The 13307-nt window shown below is 31.4% G+C and overlaps 2 protein-coding genes across 7 annotated transcripts in view; one reads left to right on the forward strand and one right to left on the reverse strand.

Annotated features, from left to right (window-relative positions):
- LOC106067523 (uncharacterized) lies at nt 1-10098 on the reverse strand. Its single transcript, XM_056006351.1, has 6 exons — nt 10030-10098; nt 8755-8870; nt 7758-7866; nt 7007-7108; nt 5726-5788; nt 1-2349 (listed from the first exon to the last, which is right to left on the reverse strand). Exons 2-6 carry the CDS (start codon nt 8865-8867, stop codon nt 2251-2253), a joined length of 486 nt encoding a protein of 161 aa, XP_055862326.1. The 5' UTR covers nt 8868-8870; nt 10030-10098; the 3' UTR covers nt 1-2250.
- The window catches only part of LOC106067524 (uncharacterized), an 18334-nt gene continuing 14921 nt past the window's right edge, over nt 9895-13307 (forward strand). Inside the window, exons 1-2 of one of the 6 annotated variants that reach the window (XM_056006341.1) lie at nt 9895-10031; nt 12196-12335. The gene's annotated coding sequence lies outside the window, so the exon portion shown is untranslated. Of the gene's footprint in view, nt 10032-12195; nt 12336-12426; nt 12553-13307 lie in introns of those variants that run through there. The other 5 variants (XM_056006346.1, XM_056006343.1, XM_056006348.1 and 2 more) reach the window with 5 other exon arrangements.

Raw genomic sequence — 13307 nt, forward strand, 5'->3', positions numbered from 1 at the left:
TTGTGTAACCAATTATTTATTAAAAATAATCTTCGAAAATAATATGAAATATAAATATTTGGCTTTCAAAACCAAAACAAATAACAATCGATCAGGTTGTCTTTCATGGTGCTATCTATTTTAATTAATGAGCTTCATTTTGTGACCTCACCTTCCAAAGACTAAGTGACATGTCATCATGCCATTCGTTAGCCAAATGTGTTTAAACGAGATTAAGTATTTACACAAGATTGTCAGTACATTGAAACAGATGGCAACTACCCGGATGAATTAGATATGTAGATCTAGAAGGAACCACTCCTTGTTATGGCATAGATAAAAACAAACGCCTATAGATAAACCATGTCTTTAAGAGGCAGTAATGATTAATAACAAAAAAGATTAAAAGCATTAATGGAAAGTCTATGCAAGAGTAAGCCTACTTCTGACAAAGGTATTGATTCTTCAGGAAGAGCAAACCTATATCCCAGTTTAACTTAAGGACAGATCGATCAACAATTGTCAAAACTCACAACAACTTAACAAGAGACAAAAGAGAGTGATTCTAGATGGCTTTTTAAATTTTTTTAGATGCTAGAAAGTTTGTAGTGCTGCAAAAAGTTGATTAAATCTGGTTTCCCTGATACTATACAAGGAACTATGCAGTTTTTGATCATTCTGTTTCCAGGACATCTCTCAGTAAGGCAGGGACTGAAACAAGGTTATTTTCTGGTGCCAGACGTTTTGGCTTTTTCTTTTCAGCTTTTCTCGCAAGAGTCTCTAAATCTGTGACGGAGTCTTTTCAAAACAAAAACAATGGAAGACTTATTTTTTCATTTAGATGAAAATGCTGCACTAATGTCTTATACAAAGGCAGTATTGACTTAATGTCATGGAAATACCAGAGATCTACAGAGGTGATCAAAACCTTACTAAGGCTCACTTATATATGCACATATAGTCAACTATAAATAACGATTATTTAAGCCCTAACAAAGAAATACACAATAAATTGGACAAGATTAATAACAATTTTTAAATCGAGTATTAAAAAAAAAGTCAAATGCACTAAGCATCTAGGGAAAGAAAAAGGAAATTTGTCTTATAAGATATCTGTTAAAACAGACACACCAGAAACTGTGCAAGAATCTGGCACCCCAATACTAACCTGTTAAGTGAAAACTATAATATGGCTTGACTTCACATACTCACACTTCAACTAAATGAAGTAGGTCAATAATAGGACTTACAATTTCATACCCCACTCTTTTAGAGTATTATAAGTCATACTCCATACTTTAAGGTAATGATAAAATGTAAATGTCCATACTCCACAAATGTGTACTTCAAAGAAATACATTTTTCAATACTCCTATTTTAATAAGGAGTACATTCATTTAATTATGAACTTTTGTTAATACATGGATGCTACATATGAATTAATAAGCCTAACAGCAGTAAATTAGACATTTTGGTTTTGTAATTCTTTCCTAAATGTTGTTATGCATATCCTTCAATAAATTAGTGTAACAATACAATAAAGAAAATGTCTTAGAAAAACTTTAACAATGTGATAATTATTTAAAGCTACAATAACAGCATCAATATTAAAAAAAAGAAACATTAATTTCATAGCATATTAGAGATCAATTAAATTTATATTTAATCATTTAAAAACCAAATTAAAATTCTTAAAATAAAAAACAAAAAATGTCCTGCAGAAACAATAGACAACAACATGAGCTTTTGGATTTAGTTAGAAATGAGTGCTAGAGCTAGATGTTGAGGACTTCTATAGAATGCCTAGTGTTGTCTTAACAAGAAATAGCTTCATTATATCAAACTTGCCTAGACATTGTAGAGAACAAATTCAGCAATGTGTAGCATGACTAAGTTTGTTTAGGCAAGAGTATGAAACTGACTGAGGTATATGTATTACTTTTCAATACTGATTGTTTGCTTTATATTTACATATAAAAAAAACTTTAAAAAGACATAAAACAATGAATAATTAATGTTTTAAATAAACTCCTTTTTCATTTGTATTTTTCTTTTCATTTGTGAATAATTTTTAATAAATAAATATCTTTCTAATTAGGACATTGCATATTTTGCCTTAAGTAGTTTTAGTCATTCTATGTAAATAACAACTGGATTTCCTACTTTGCTTTAGTATCTTTATAATATCTTCATTTTCTATATATACATATATAATGTACCTGTGTCTCACAATCATCTAATAATATTGCACACATTAAAATGTCCCTAACATCAATAGCTGCGTTCCACTGGAATGTGCAAGGCTGAAATGATCTTGTTGATTCTGTGTTTATTTAACTTCATGTCATGAAATGGAATCCAAAATAAAAACTGAAAACAATAGGGAAAATGAGAATCTTAGGAACTAAGTGTATAAATGAAACAATTTCAAATGTGCTGTGTGATTTGTACAAATACATTAGTGAAGAATACACATTTTTTTGGCACCATAAATATTAGCTTTTTGTTTTTGTTTTTATTAGATGTCTGTAGTCTGCAGTAAATTAGCAATTCCAATTGAAACTCAACATCAGTTGATGAGGTCAAAAGTTCACATTTTAATTCAAAGATAACTTTTTAAATTGAGTTCTGCATCATGCATATCACAAATAGAAGATCAACTAGCATTACACACTGGCTTTGGTGATTTGATTTGTTCCCAGGATATATATTTTTTCAACCTGAACAGCCAATAAACAGGTGAAATTTTAGCAATCCCCATGACATGCTTTAAACCAGTGAATTATAGTACCTGTTACATTGAATTGGAATAGCCCATCTTTCCTTCTCTCTCTCTCTCTTTTCTGTCTCTCTTTCCATCTCTCTCTCTCTCTTTTCTGTCTCTCTTTCCTTCTCTCTCTCTCTTTTCTGCCTCTCTTTCCTTCTCTCTCTCTCTTTTCTTTTTCTGGCACCTCCTTTTTCTTTTGTCTTCACCCTGTGCAACATTATGTTCTCTGACATAGACTTGTAACTTAAACTGGAATGACCCACTTTATAACACCCCCCTCTAACACACACATGTACCCAAACTTTTCTAGTATCACTTTTACTGTTCCACTCTCCTCCCCCTCATAACAAAAAAGTTAGTCCTACATACAATTTCAGACTTTTCTTTGGCTTCTCAATTTTATACCAAAATATTTAATATACTCTATGTTGCCTTTGGGATGGAATCCTACCCCCCCCCTCACTCATTATCACAATGTTTGGCGTTTTTCTATTATAATGACAACAACACCCCCCCCCCCAGCTTTTCTTTTTAGCATCCTCTCCACACAATTTTTTTTGCATCCTTCAATCATAAGGTAAGCAATGTACAAGACACTGCAAACCTTTCTTTAAACTATCAGTTTCTATATTACATTTATTTGAGCTTGTGAATTATAGAACACAACTAGTAGGACTAATAAATGATTTTTCAAAGGGATTAATTTCACCACCATAGCTTCCTTAAAAGTTAAAATAATTTGGCATTTCTGGTTCATTACATCAGTAGATTAAGGATTTCCTGATGGGTAGAGAACAAACTGTAATAATAAATGGCTCCAAATCAACAGCAATAACAGTAAACTCAGGTATACCTTAATGAACAGTCTTAGGCCCACTACTGTTTCTAATTTACATAAATGACCTATCAGACTGCATTACTTCAGGAACAAAATTCAGATTATTTTCAGAAGACTGCATAATATAAAGAACAATAAAAACAACACAAGATACAGACATTTTACAAAAAGAATTAGAAGAATTACTGAAATGGGAATTAAATTGGAGAATGTCTTTCCACCCAGAAAATGCCAGTTATTAAGAGTAACAAAAAAAAAACTAAAACAAATAAACCTAATTTTTTATTCATTATAAGCTTGTTACACAAACTAAACACTCAAAATATCTAGGTGTAATAATATATGAAAAGTTATCATGAAATTCTCATACTAATGAAATAATTAAAAAATTAAGCAAAACTATAGGGTTTATTAAAAGAATTTTTTACAAATCAAACAAGAACATAAAACTAAAATGCTAGTTAACCTTTGTTAGGCCAATATTAAAACAATGCATTTTCTGTTTGGGAACCCTCAAATCAAGAAAACCTAAAGAAACTAGAAAAAATACAAAATAGAGTGGTAAGATTTATAACACAAATATTCACATTTGATGAGATTAACACCATTAGTAAAATCACTAAATTTAGAGATACTTCAGGACAGAAGAATTAAAAGGTAAAATAGCTATAAAAAATAAAACACTGAACCATAATTTGAAAATAGAAAAACAAAACCGAATAAAACACCCAGAAAGACACAAAAATAGAGACACATTTCTTATTCCACACGCTAAGACAAATTCATCACATGAAATGTTTAGGATGTAATTATCTCTTTTGAAGTAATGTCTGTAATCTATAGGATAAAATACACATCAACATACATGAAATCATTATAGTCCTTGTTTCTTAGAATAAAAAAAATAAAAAGATTTATCTATTTGATGTTGTTCTTTATTTTAACTGTGTCTAAAAGGAAGTGGAAATGAAAATACAATATGTCAAAAGGCAAATTAAAAATAAATTGAATTAGGGGAAAAACATATGCTTTAAAAAACTGAAGTTTTATTTTGTGCTATATGTATTCATGCTTTATATATAGAATGTGGCCTTTTAGGAAATATTGAGAATAAAATACAAAGGTGTAATGGAAAGCTTGCATTTTTATTTGTGCATTGCATCATTGTGGTTGCAAATCTGTCAAAACCATTTCTAGCGGTAAAAGGAACTCTGTTTACAAAATTTCATGGAAATGCGTACAGCAGTTACTGAAATCTATTGATACATAAATAAATAAATCATTCAGCAGTCAGTGGTAGTTTATACTTGTAATATAAATTCAAACAATGTTTTCCTGTTGTACATCTTGAATATTTAGATTTATTTATAGTTAAAGATAAGAGATAACCATGGCTCAAGTTGGTAGAGTTTTAAGTAAATTATAATATTTATTTATAATATAAATGAAAATATTTTCAAAAGGCAAATAAGAGTTTTCTATATAAAAAAAATATCATCAAATCAACTGGAGAGTTCGCCAAAAATCTTTTCAATGCCAATTCTACAGTGAGGATATGAAATAAACCAATGATCTTTTCCTTCTCAAAGTTTTTGGCTTAGATTGTTGGTAATAGGTCCAGACATTGTAATGTTAGGGCCTTGTGCGAATTTGTAATGGAGACTCTTTATTACATTGCACTTCTTCTGTACAACTGAATTGGAAAGTATTTTCAAACATTTAAAAGAGGGCAACAAGGCTGCATTTTCTATACAGTAGTATTCCAATTATTTCTAAAGTATTTCGTTATTTCAACCCTCCAGGGATTCAGACTAAGGGTGAAGATAAAAGGTTGATCAATTCCAGTGTTAAGTTTCATGATAACATAGATCTGAGTCACTGGAGAAAATATCAAACTATGTATACAACTTTCATTCACAATGAAAGCTGCAACACCAAAAATAATCAAAATACTCTTCAGGGGATATCAAACATAGATGCCAGTATATTCTAATACTTCAGTAAAAAAAGAAAATGGAGATCTAGTTCTATTTTTATTTCAATATGTCTGCTGATTGTGGACCGTAAGAATAACATTGGGAAGGAAAATTTAAGCCAAGAAAATAGAAATGGCAAATACTAAGAATGATGTCTGTACTTACCGGATTCAGTAAGCAAGCAAATGGAACACAAAGTGGTAAAAATCCTGAAGAAAATGACCAGACCTATTAAAAAAAAAACATTCTGAAAAGTGAAAAATGCTCTACAACATAATAATACCTAATTTTACAGTACAGTTCTAGATATATAGTTATATTTATATTTTAAGAATTAGAATCTGGATGCACAACTGCACAATCTATGATGTGCTTCTTTCAATACATGCTTCTTATTTGCAAGCACTCTATCTTTTTGACCATGTATGAATATTACATGCAAAATATTTTCCTTATTATTCTCTGCTTTTTTAATACTAATACTGTACAATAAATGGATACAAATTTGGATAAGAATGAAATAATACTCAAACACATTTGGACACATAAAGAAACGATTCTAGCCTCTATTTCTTTTGAGAAGGAGGAGTGCAGAATAAAGAAAGCTTTGAGAATAATGGTGTAAGAAATCTTGCAAACATTATGCATGTTGAGAATGAACAATTTTTTAAAAATGTTTCTTATATGTGAGATTTAAGAAAATCTACTCATCTACATCATCACCAAGTTCAATACTTATATGTAGAATACTTATATGTAGAATAGTTTGCTATAAGGAAGTTTGGAAAATTGAACTGACTCTTACAAGCTTTAATATCAATTTCTAAGGGAAACAACTGCATTAAGCAGTCAATCCAATGTGTGAAAAGTAAGAAGTTCCCCTTTCAGACCTTGCAATCTCTAGGGCAGATGATGTGAAGGTCATCTGTTTCTTTGGTTAACAAGCAGTGTGTCATGTGGCAAGCACTTTCCTTTTGTTGGGTGGACTCAGCGTCGCCCTAAAAATCCTGAAATTCAAAATCCCAGTCTTCACTGAGATTCGAACCAAGACGCCAGGTTTGGAAGCCATTTGCTTAACCACTCAGCCACTGCGCCCCCATGAAAAGTAAGCTTTATTTAAAATGCTTATGTTAAAAGCTACATAATTGTTTGCTGAATGCCTATTAAATGTACTATGTTTTTCAAAGTTACTTAAAAGACATATAAATAGTTCAACTGTAAATGCCTTGACTACACCTTCTAGACTTACTTATCAATAAAAAAAAAAAGATATTCAGGCATTAGAATGTTCCTTTCCTTACACCTCTCAGCACATGTCAATGTATTTAATGTCTACCCAATGGAAACATAAAAGCATTTCATTGAATCAGTTATGTTGTGAGAGATATTCATTGCTTCTAATACTATTATCACAGCACTCATCATTAACAAGTAAATCAAAATTACCTCAGCATTCTTGCCAGAGAACTTGATCTCAATGATGTCCAGCCATTCAGCCCTAGTATAGACAAACACCTGCAGAAAACCTTCTAGGAGTCCAACCTCTTTCTAGACATGAATAAAATTTAAAGTGACTTATTAGTTGCTGATTTCTGAATTGAAATACTTATAGCAAATAGTGAAATGTCTAATTCCTGTTTTTTATACTACAAGATATACCACATAACAACCATTCCATTTAATTTTAAAACATTTTATAAGGATTATAAATCTAGATCCAATCATATAATACAATGTTTCTCAAACTTTTACCAATGGTTCCCCCCCCCCTCCTTGTTTACAAAATGATTAAACATAAAGCTAGATCTAATGTGACTGAATAGAAGTATTATTAATATACTACACAAATAGTTACTGAAACAGAATTTATTGATTTTATTAGCTTGAAGAATAATAATTACATCTTTAAAATGACCCTTTATTTTTTCTTTTTATAAAGGGTAGATCTTTCTATGGCACACCTAATAACTGCTTTTAAAGTGACTCTGTGTCTGTAACAATGTCATGATAGTTGGTATAGATGTTTACTTTGTCCAGAACTCCTCTGTTTGCTAATGGAAGAGTTTCTTCCATGCCCTTCCCACAACTTAAAGTGAGATGCAAACCTTGTGCAAAATGAGATGCAAACCTAGTTTAAAGTGAGATGCAAACCTAGTTTAAAGTGAGATGCAAACCTTGTTTATAGTGAGATACATACCTTGTTTATGAGCCAGTAGGATCTGGTCTTGTCTTCTTGTATCACTTCAGTCAATGCTTTCACTACAGCTTCTAAATTACTGTTAACTGACTCACTGTTTAACTTCCATCTGTGCAACAAAACAAATCACTATAGATAGATTAAAGCTAATAATAACAAGAGTAATTAGTTCCTTTTATTCTTTTACAACAATATGCAGTTCAACAATACTAAAAAACTAAATGAGAAAATTTTAATTGATAATGTAACAATCATATTCAAACACTTGAAAAGGGGATGAACATAAAAATCTATCATTTCCCTTGAGGTGTCTGCAACAGCACATATTGACTCAAAACATTTTGAAGAATACATTTCAAAACATCTCAGCTAACAAGTTTCTTATTTACTTTTGTGTGACAGAATGTCGACAAATTTTAAGTGACAAAAATAAAAAAATCCACAAAAAAAGACTTGTTTAACATGATAACACCCATCACAAATGTATGAGCACTATATGAACTTTGAATCATTGAATGGCCCTAGTATAGCATTATTGGTCTGTGCTGCCTCCTTCTATATTGGACTTTATTTGACCAGCAATTTTCTTTACTAGGATGAATAGTATGCTACAATTGGACATGATTACCTTCTTCTTTAAAGGAAAATGTATAATTATAAGATAAAGACACAGACTGTAACAGCTTTCTCTTTTGTTTTGTTGTGACTTCCAAATTATCTGTGATGTCCTGCTAATAATAATAATACAAATGGGATTTTTTTGTGTGCTACCAGACCCTTATCAAATTTCATGCTTGACTGGGCACAGAATCTACACAATTATTTGGCCCCTAATAATGGACTCAGAGACCGTGCAATACAAGAATAAGGAATTAAGAAATATAGGAAACTAGAAAAGAAAATGATATTAATAAAGTAATATAAACTTTTCATATGTGATTAATTTCTATATCACTTTTCTAACTTTTCAAAGCATTGAAAGTATATATAGCCATACTTTTCTTTATGACTATGAAGGTTTCGGATTCCTGGCAGCCAAACACCTGGCCTAAGTGTACACTGGATATTACTCTGTAATCTTGCAATGATGCTTGCTTTAGATTTTTCCATTGTCTATAAATACAAATAACAATAGTTAAAACTTTTATTAAGAGTGACAATGTACATGTGCAGGTTTATCTTTATTGAATTTCAATGTTTTTATTATGTTTACATGCTGAATAAAGAAGAAATATCTGATTAAAAATTAATGTGAATAACTTAATATATGTGTTTAAATTAAAGACACCTAGAATGCAGAGTAGTACTTATAATATGATTTTAAAAAATTATTGATAGAATGTAATAATAATAGAAGCAATAGATATATATACAAACTAAATCTAGTTTAACAATGTAACTGTAAATCTTAATTTATGTTACATCCAAAACATCTACAAATTCTACAAACAAAATGTATTATTATATCTATAGTTTCGATATAGAGTCTACACTACTTATGCAGATCTGATTTTGTAAACAAGGTTTTAGATCTAGATAGATGGGCTATAATTTTACTAATTTTAGATATAATCATAATATATAATAATAATTCTTTTTATGTATTTTTTTTTTTTATAGATCCAATAATCATTATTTAAAATGTAATCTTTCTTAATAATCTTTCATGATCTATAAAAACCATCTTTATCGATTATAATGGTTTCTGCATTTTGTTTCCCTTTCTAGCTTTAATTAAGGATATTGAAATGGCTCGCAGGTTGCATAGGCATCACTGATCCATCATCTAGAATCTAGACCTAGCTAAAATAGATCTGGTAAGACAGTAGGCTTCTTTAGTGACAATTGACTGAGTGTCTCTAGGCCTTGGTAGTCTATAAATTAGATTCTAGATATAGATTAGATCAGGAATCTAGATATGGATAGAGTGATGGATTAGATATAGACATAGTCGTCATAGTGTCACATAGATCTAGATAATATTGGATAAGTCGAGACTAATTTCCGCATTCAGATGTTGAGATTATCATTATGACATTATCTCATTATAATCATTATAATTATTTAGATAATTTAGAATTTAGATGGTTACCGGTAACTAGATTTTAGATATATTTAGTAATTTAGATATATAGATAGATCTAGGACTAAATATATTTAGTCAATCTAGTAACTAGATTAGTATGTTTATATCTATTACACTACGACTCTATAAAATTAAAGGTCTATAATATATCCTACTATAATCACAGATCTAGATAGATCTGTATACCGGTATGTTTGATCTATTTTGTTTTGATTTTTTGCTGAAAATATATTTAAACTTTGACCTTTGCACTTCTAAAACGTTGTTGTTTCCCTTTAGCACTCGTTTTCTAAGTAGAAAAACTAGACAATAATTTTTTTAAATGGGACTGTTCATTATAGATATGGATCTATGAGAACATCATTTTAAATTTTGTTTTAAATTTGATAACTAATTATGAATTCAAATTAATAGTTATTAATTTTTCAAACATTTATTATGAATATTCTATGAATATTCTATTACCTATATTTGTACATTTAGACTTTGAAATAGCTAATAAAAGGGTAAGAAACCCAATATAGCCAGGGACAACACAAGATCTATATATAGGTCTGTGATCGAGAACCAAGAACTAATCGAGTGGCTGTTTGTTTTTTTTTTCTTTTTTCTTTTTTTTTGGGGGGAGGGGATGATGTATCTTTTAATAAACATACGTTTATAAGCATCTAGCTCCCCCCCCCCCCCTCGACCTGTAGGGTCCGGGACGATCAAACTTATCAATGTGTAATATGTGACCTCCCCCCTGAATGTGATGACTATAGTTTGCTTGAGTTTTTCTCAGATTGTTGCTTGTAGGTCGTCTTTATTAAATGGAGCCAGCGACGTGGGTGACCGCCCGTGGCATCGCATTGCTTAAAAGGCGTGAAAGTGAAAACTTGTTATAAAAATGATTCCAATTTTGTTCCATTGATCTATTATAGTAACATTGCTGTCATTTCATTGTTATCATGGAGATTCCCTAGTATCATTCTGTTTCTTGTCTTTAGTGTAAAGATCAAACAATTTCAATAAACTGGAATTAACAAATATTTCTTAGGCACTTGTCAATGTATCGAATAAAAAAGCATTTATGATATGGCATAAGACTTTTAAAATATAATGGCAGGTCTACATAGGAAGGATGTTCGATTATGAAGGCCGCGATCAATTAATACAATCCACTAAAAGCCAGTACGCAATAGACTTTTAAAAAAATACTATGATTGATTCTGTTATAAGCAATATAGATTCAAAATCCTCCATGATGAGAGTAAAGAAAGTTAAAAAGTCATCTTAAAGAGCAAATAGTCCTACAAGTGGGCGAGAGCAGTGAATTATAACTTGAAGAAATAGTTTTCCTCAGTCTGTTGTTTAAATTCTCATAGATTTAGGCCTACTTTATTAATGGAGCCTGGTGACAGGCAGCAAAACAGTTCAGTGTGAAAATTATTTTTTTGAGCGGTGAAATATTATTTTTGGGGAGGAGGATTTGAGCCCTAAATTTTCTGGCTATGCCCATGTATAGCAGGTAGTTTTTTTATACGATCTAGATCTATTAAATACAGGTCTGTATGTCACGGTGTTGCATAGCTTGGTACTCTTTGTGGTAATACATTGATTTGTATGGCCCCGGTAGGATGTGACAACATTTTGCGTATATCAGTAGCCAAAGTAGGCCCTACATGTATACAAAAGGCATTCAAAGGCAGATAATACCTTGTTTTGAGCTATTGTTTTTGTAGGTTTAAAAAAAAACGGTTTATTTATTTATTTCAGTGTTTAATGGAATTCTCATAGCCTCATAACAGTCTTGACCCCAGAAGGGTGGATGCCACGCTAAAGTCTTTTATCTTATCTTCTTATCTTATATAATACAGACGTTACTTCAAAAAAGAAAATGATTAGGTCCTACGCGTCATACATCTAGTCATGCATGTTAACCAATGACGTAAATTCTGCCAAGTCACTGGTTTTCCAGACAGGCTGATCCCACCCATTCCATTCTCTACTAGCACTAGGGAAGAAGGAGCATTGATACAAATTTGTCCTAGCATATGGAACGAGGAATGTGCCTTTATCTTTTCTGTCTTTCAGAGTATTTTATTAAATTTTGTTTTTGTATTTGAAGATTATGGTTCAGTGTTTTATGTATAATTGCTACTTTACTTTTGAGTCTTCTCTCCTGAAGGCTTTCTAAATTTAGTGATTTTACTAAAGGTGTTACTCTAGTCAAATGTGAATATTCGTTTGTTATGAATCTCACTGCTCTATTTTGTTTCTGTTCCAGTTTCTTAATGTTTTCTTGAGTTGACTTTTTGTTTGACCTTTTGTGGGTCCTCTAACTTGTTGTGTGTTCTGTTTACCTAACAGGTCCCTCTCACCTTCTGGAGTGAAACATATTTCATGATGGGACGTGACGTAGTACGTCCATGTGTTACTTCATTAGGGCCCAAGTCACATGACCTGCTGTCATAACTAGCTCTATTTTTAGAGTTGAACTCGTCTCACAAGTATGTCCTTATGTGTGTGTGTGTGTGTTTGAAATTGAGAGAGAGGGAGGGAGGGAGAGAGAGAAACGTTCACATGTCACTACGGAAAGTGATACCATATAGAATGAGAGAGAGGTTTGCAAATTATATACAGACACAAACTATTTTTCCCTCATTTTACTAATTAAGAGAGGCAAAGGGAATAAAAGCTGGAGGTCTATTGGGTCAATGTGGAAAGGTTAGGAAAGAATGCTTTGATTTATTTAGAAAAATGTAACATTAGAAATAAGAATATAAAAAAAGAGTAATTAATTAAATTAATTTTTTTTTCATAGGCAATCAATTTTATTTTGATAGGAATTATTCTAATATTAATTTTTGAAAATAACGAATGAATTTTAAATGTCAGTCTTTTTTTTTTTTCTTTCTTGAAAATCTATGGTTTACAAGGCTGTTATGTCATTAACATGACAGTACGAATTTAAGCCACAGATATTTAGCTCTAGATTTTACTAAAATTAACAAGCTTATGTTTTCAATGACGCCATCTCTATGTGGTGGGTTTGGCACAGAACAAACTAAATGACATGACGAAGGCAACTCCTAGGACGATTCCAAACCTGCAGCCATCCATAAACACATGGTGTAGAACCAGGCACAAACAGGGAGTGGAGACGACGTAGGTCCAGTAACGTACGGACACTACAGCGACAAGAGGTGCAGGTGGAATAGACAGTGCTCACGTTGGTCTGCCTTGTTATGCGCGGACACAAGGTGCCATCTAGGGGGAAGGATCACGTGGATATCGGGGTGGCCGGTGTTTTCTGAAAAGGTATCCACTCCACTACATCTACATAAAACTACATCAAAGACTTTTATTTAAAAAAAATAGGGAATTTCAAGTGATCATTATCTTTAACTACCCACTGTTTGTACTCTTGTAGTTTTTGCTAGAATGTTTTTATAGTAATAGATTCACTATTAGGGCTGTCA

This window comes from Biomphalaria glabrata, chromosome 12 (genome assembly GCF_947242115.1).
Source record: "Biomphalaria glabrata chromosome 12, xgBioGlab47.1, whole genome shotgun sequence".
Classification (NCBI taxonomy): Eukaryota; Metazoa; Mollusca; class Gastropoda; family Planorbidae; genus Biomphalaria; species Biomphalaria glabrata.

What these genes read in the sequence shown, in the direction of transcription:
- LOC106067523 (XM_056006351.1), bottom strand. Translation starts at nt 8,867, where the DNA reads ATGGAAAAATCTAAAGCAAGCATCATTGCAAGATTACAGAGTAATATC. An exon ending in CCTACTGGCTCATAAACAAG is followed by an intron (nt 7,109 to 7,757) that starts GTATGTATCTCA and finishes ATTCATGTCTAG; the next exon opens with AAAGAGGTTGGACTCCTAGA. An exon ending in TCTCTGGCAAGAATGCTGAG is followed by an intron (nt 5,789 to 7,006) that starts GTAATTTTGATT and finishes TTTTTTTAATAG; the next exon opens with GTCTGGTCATTTTCTTCAGG.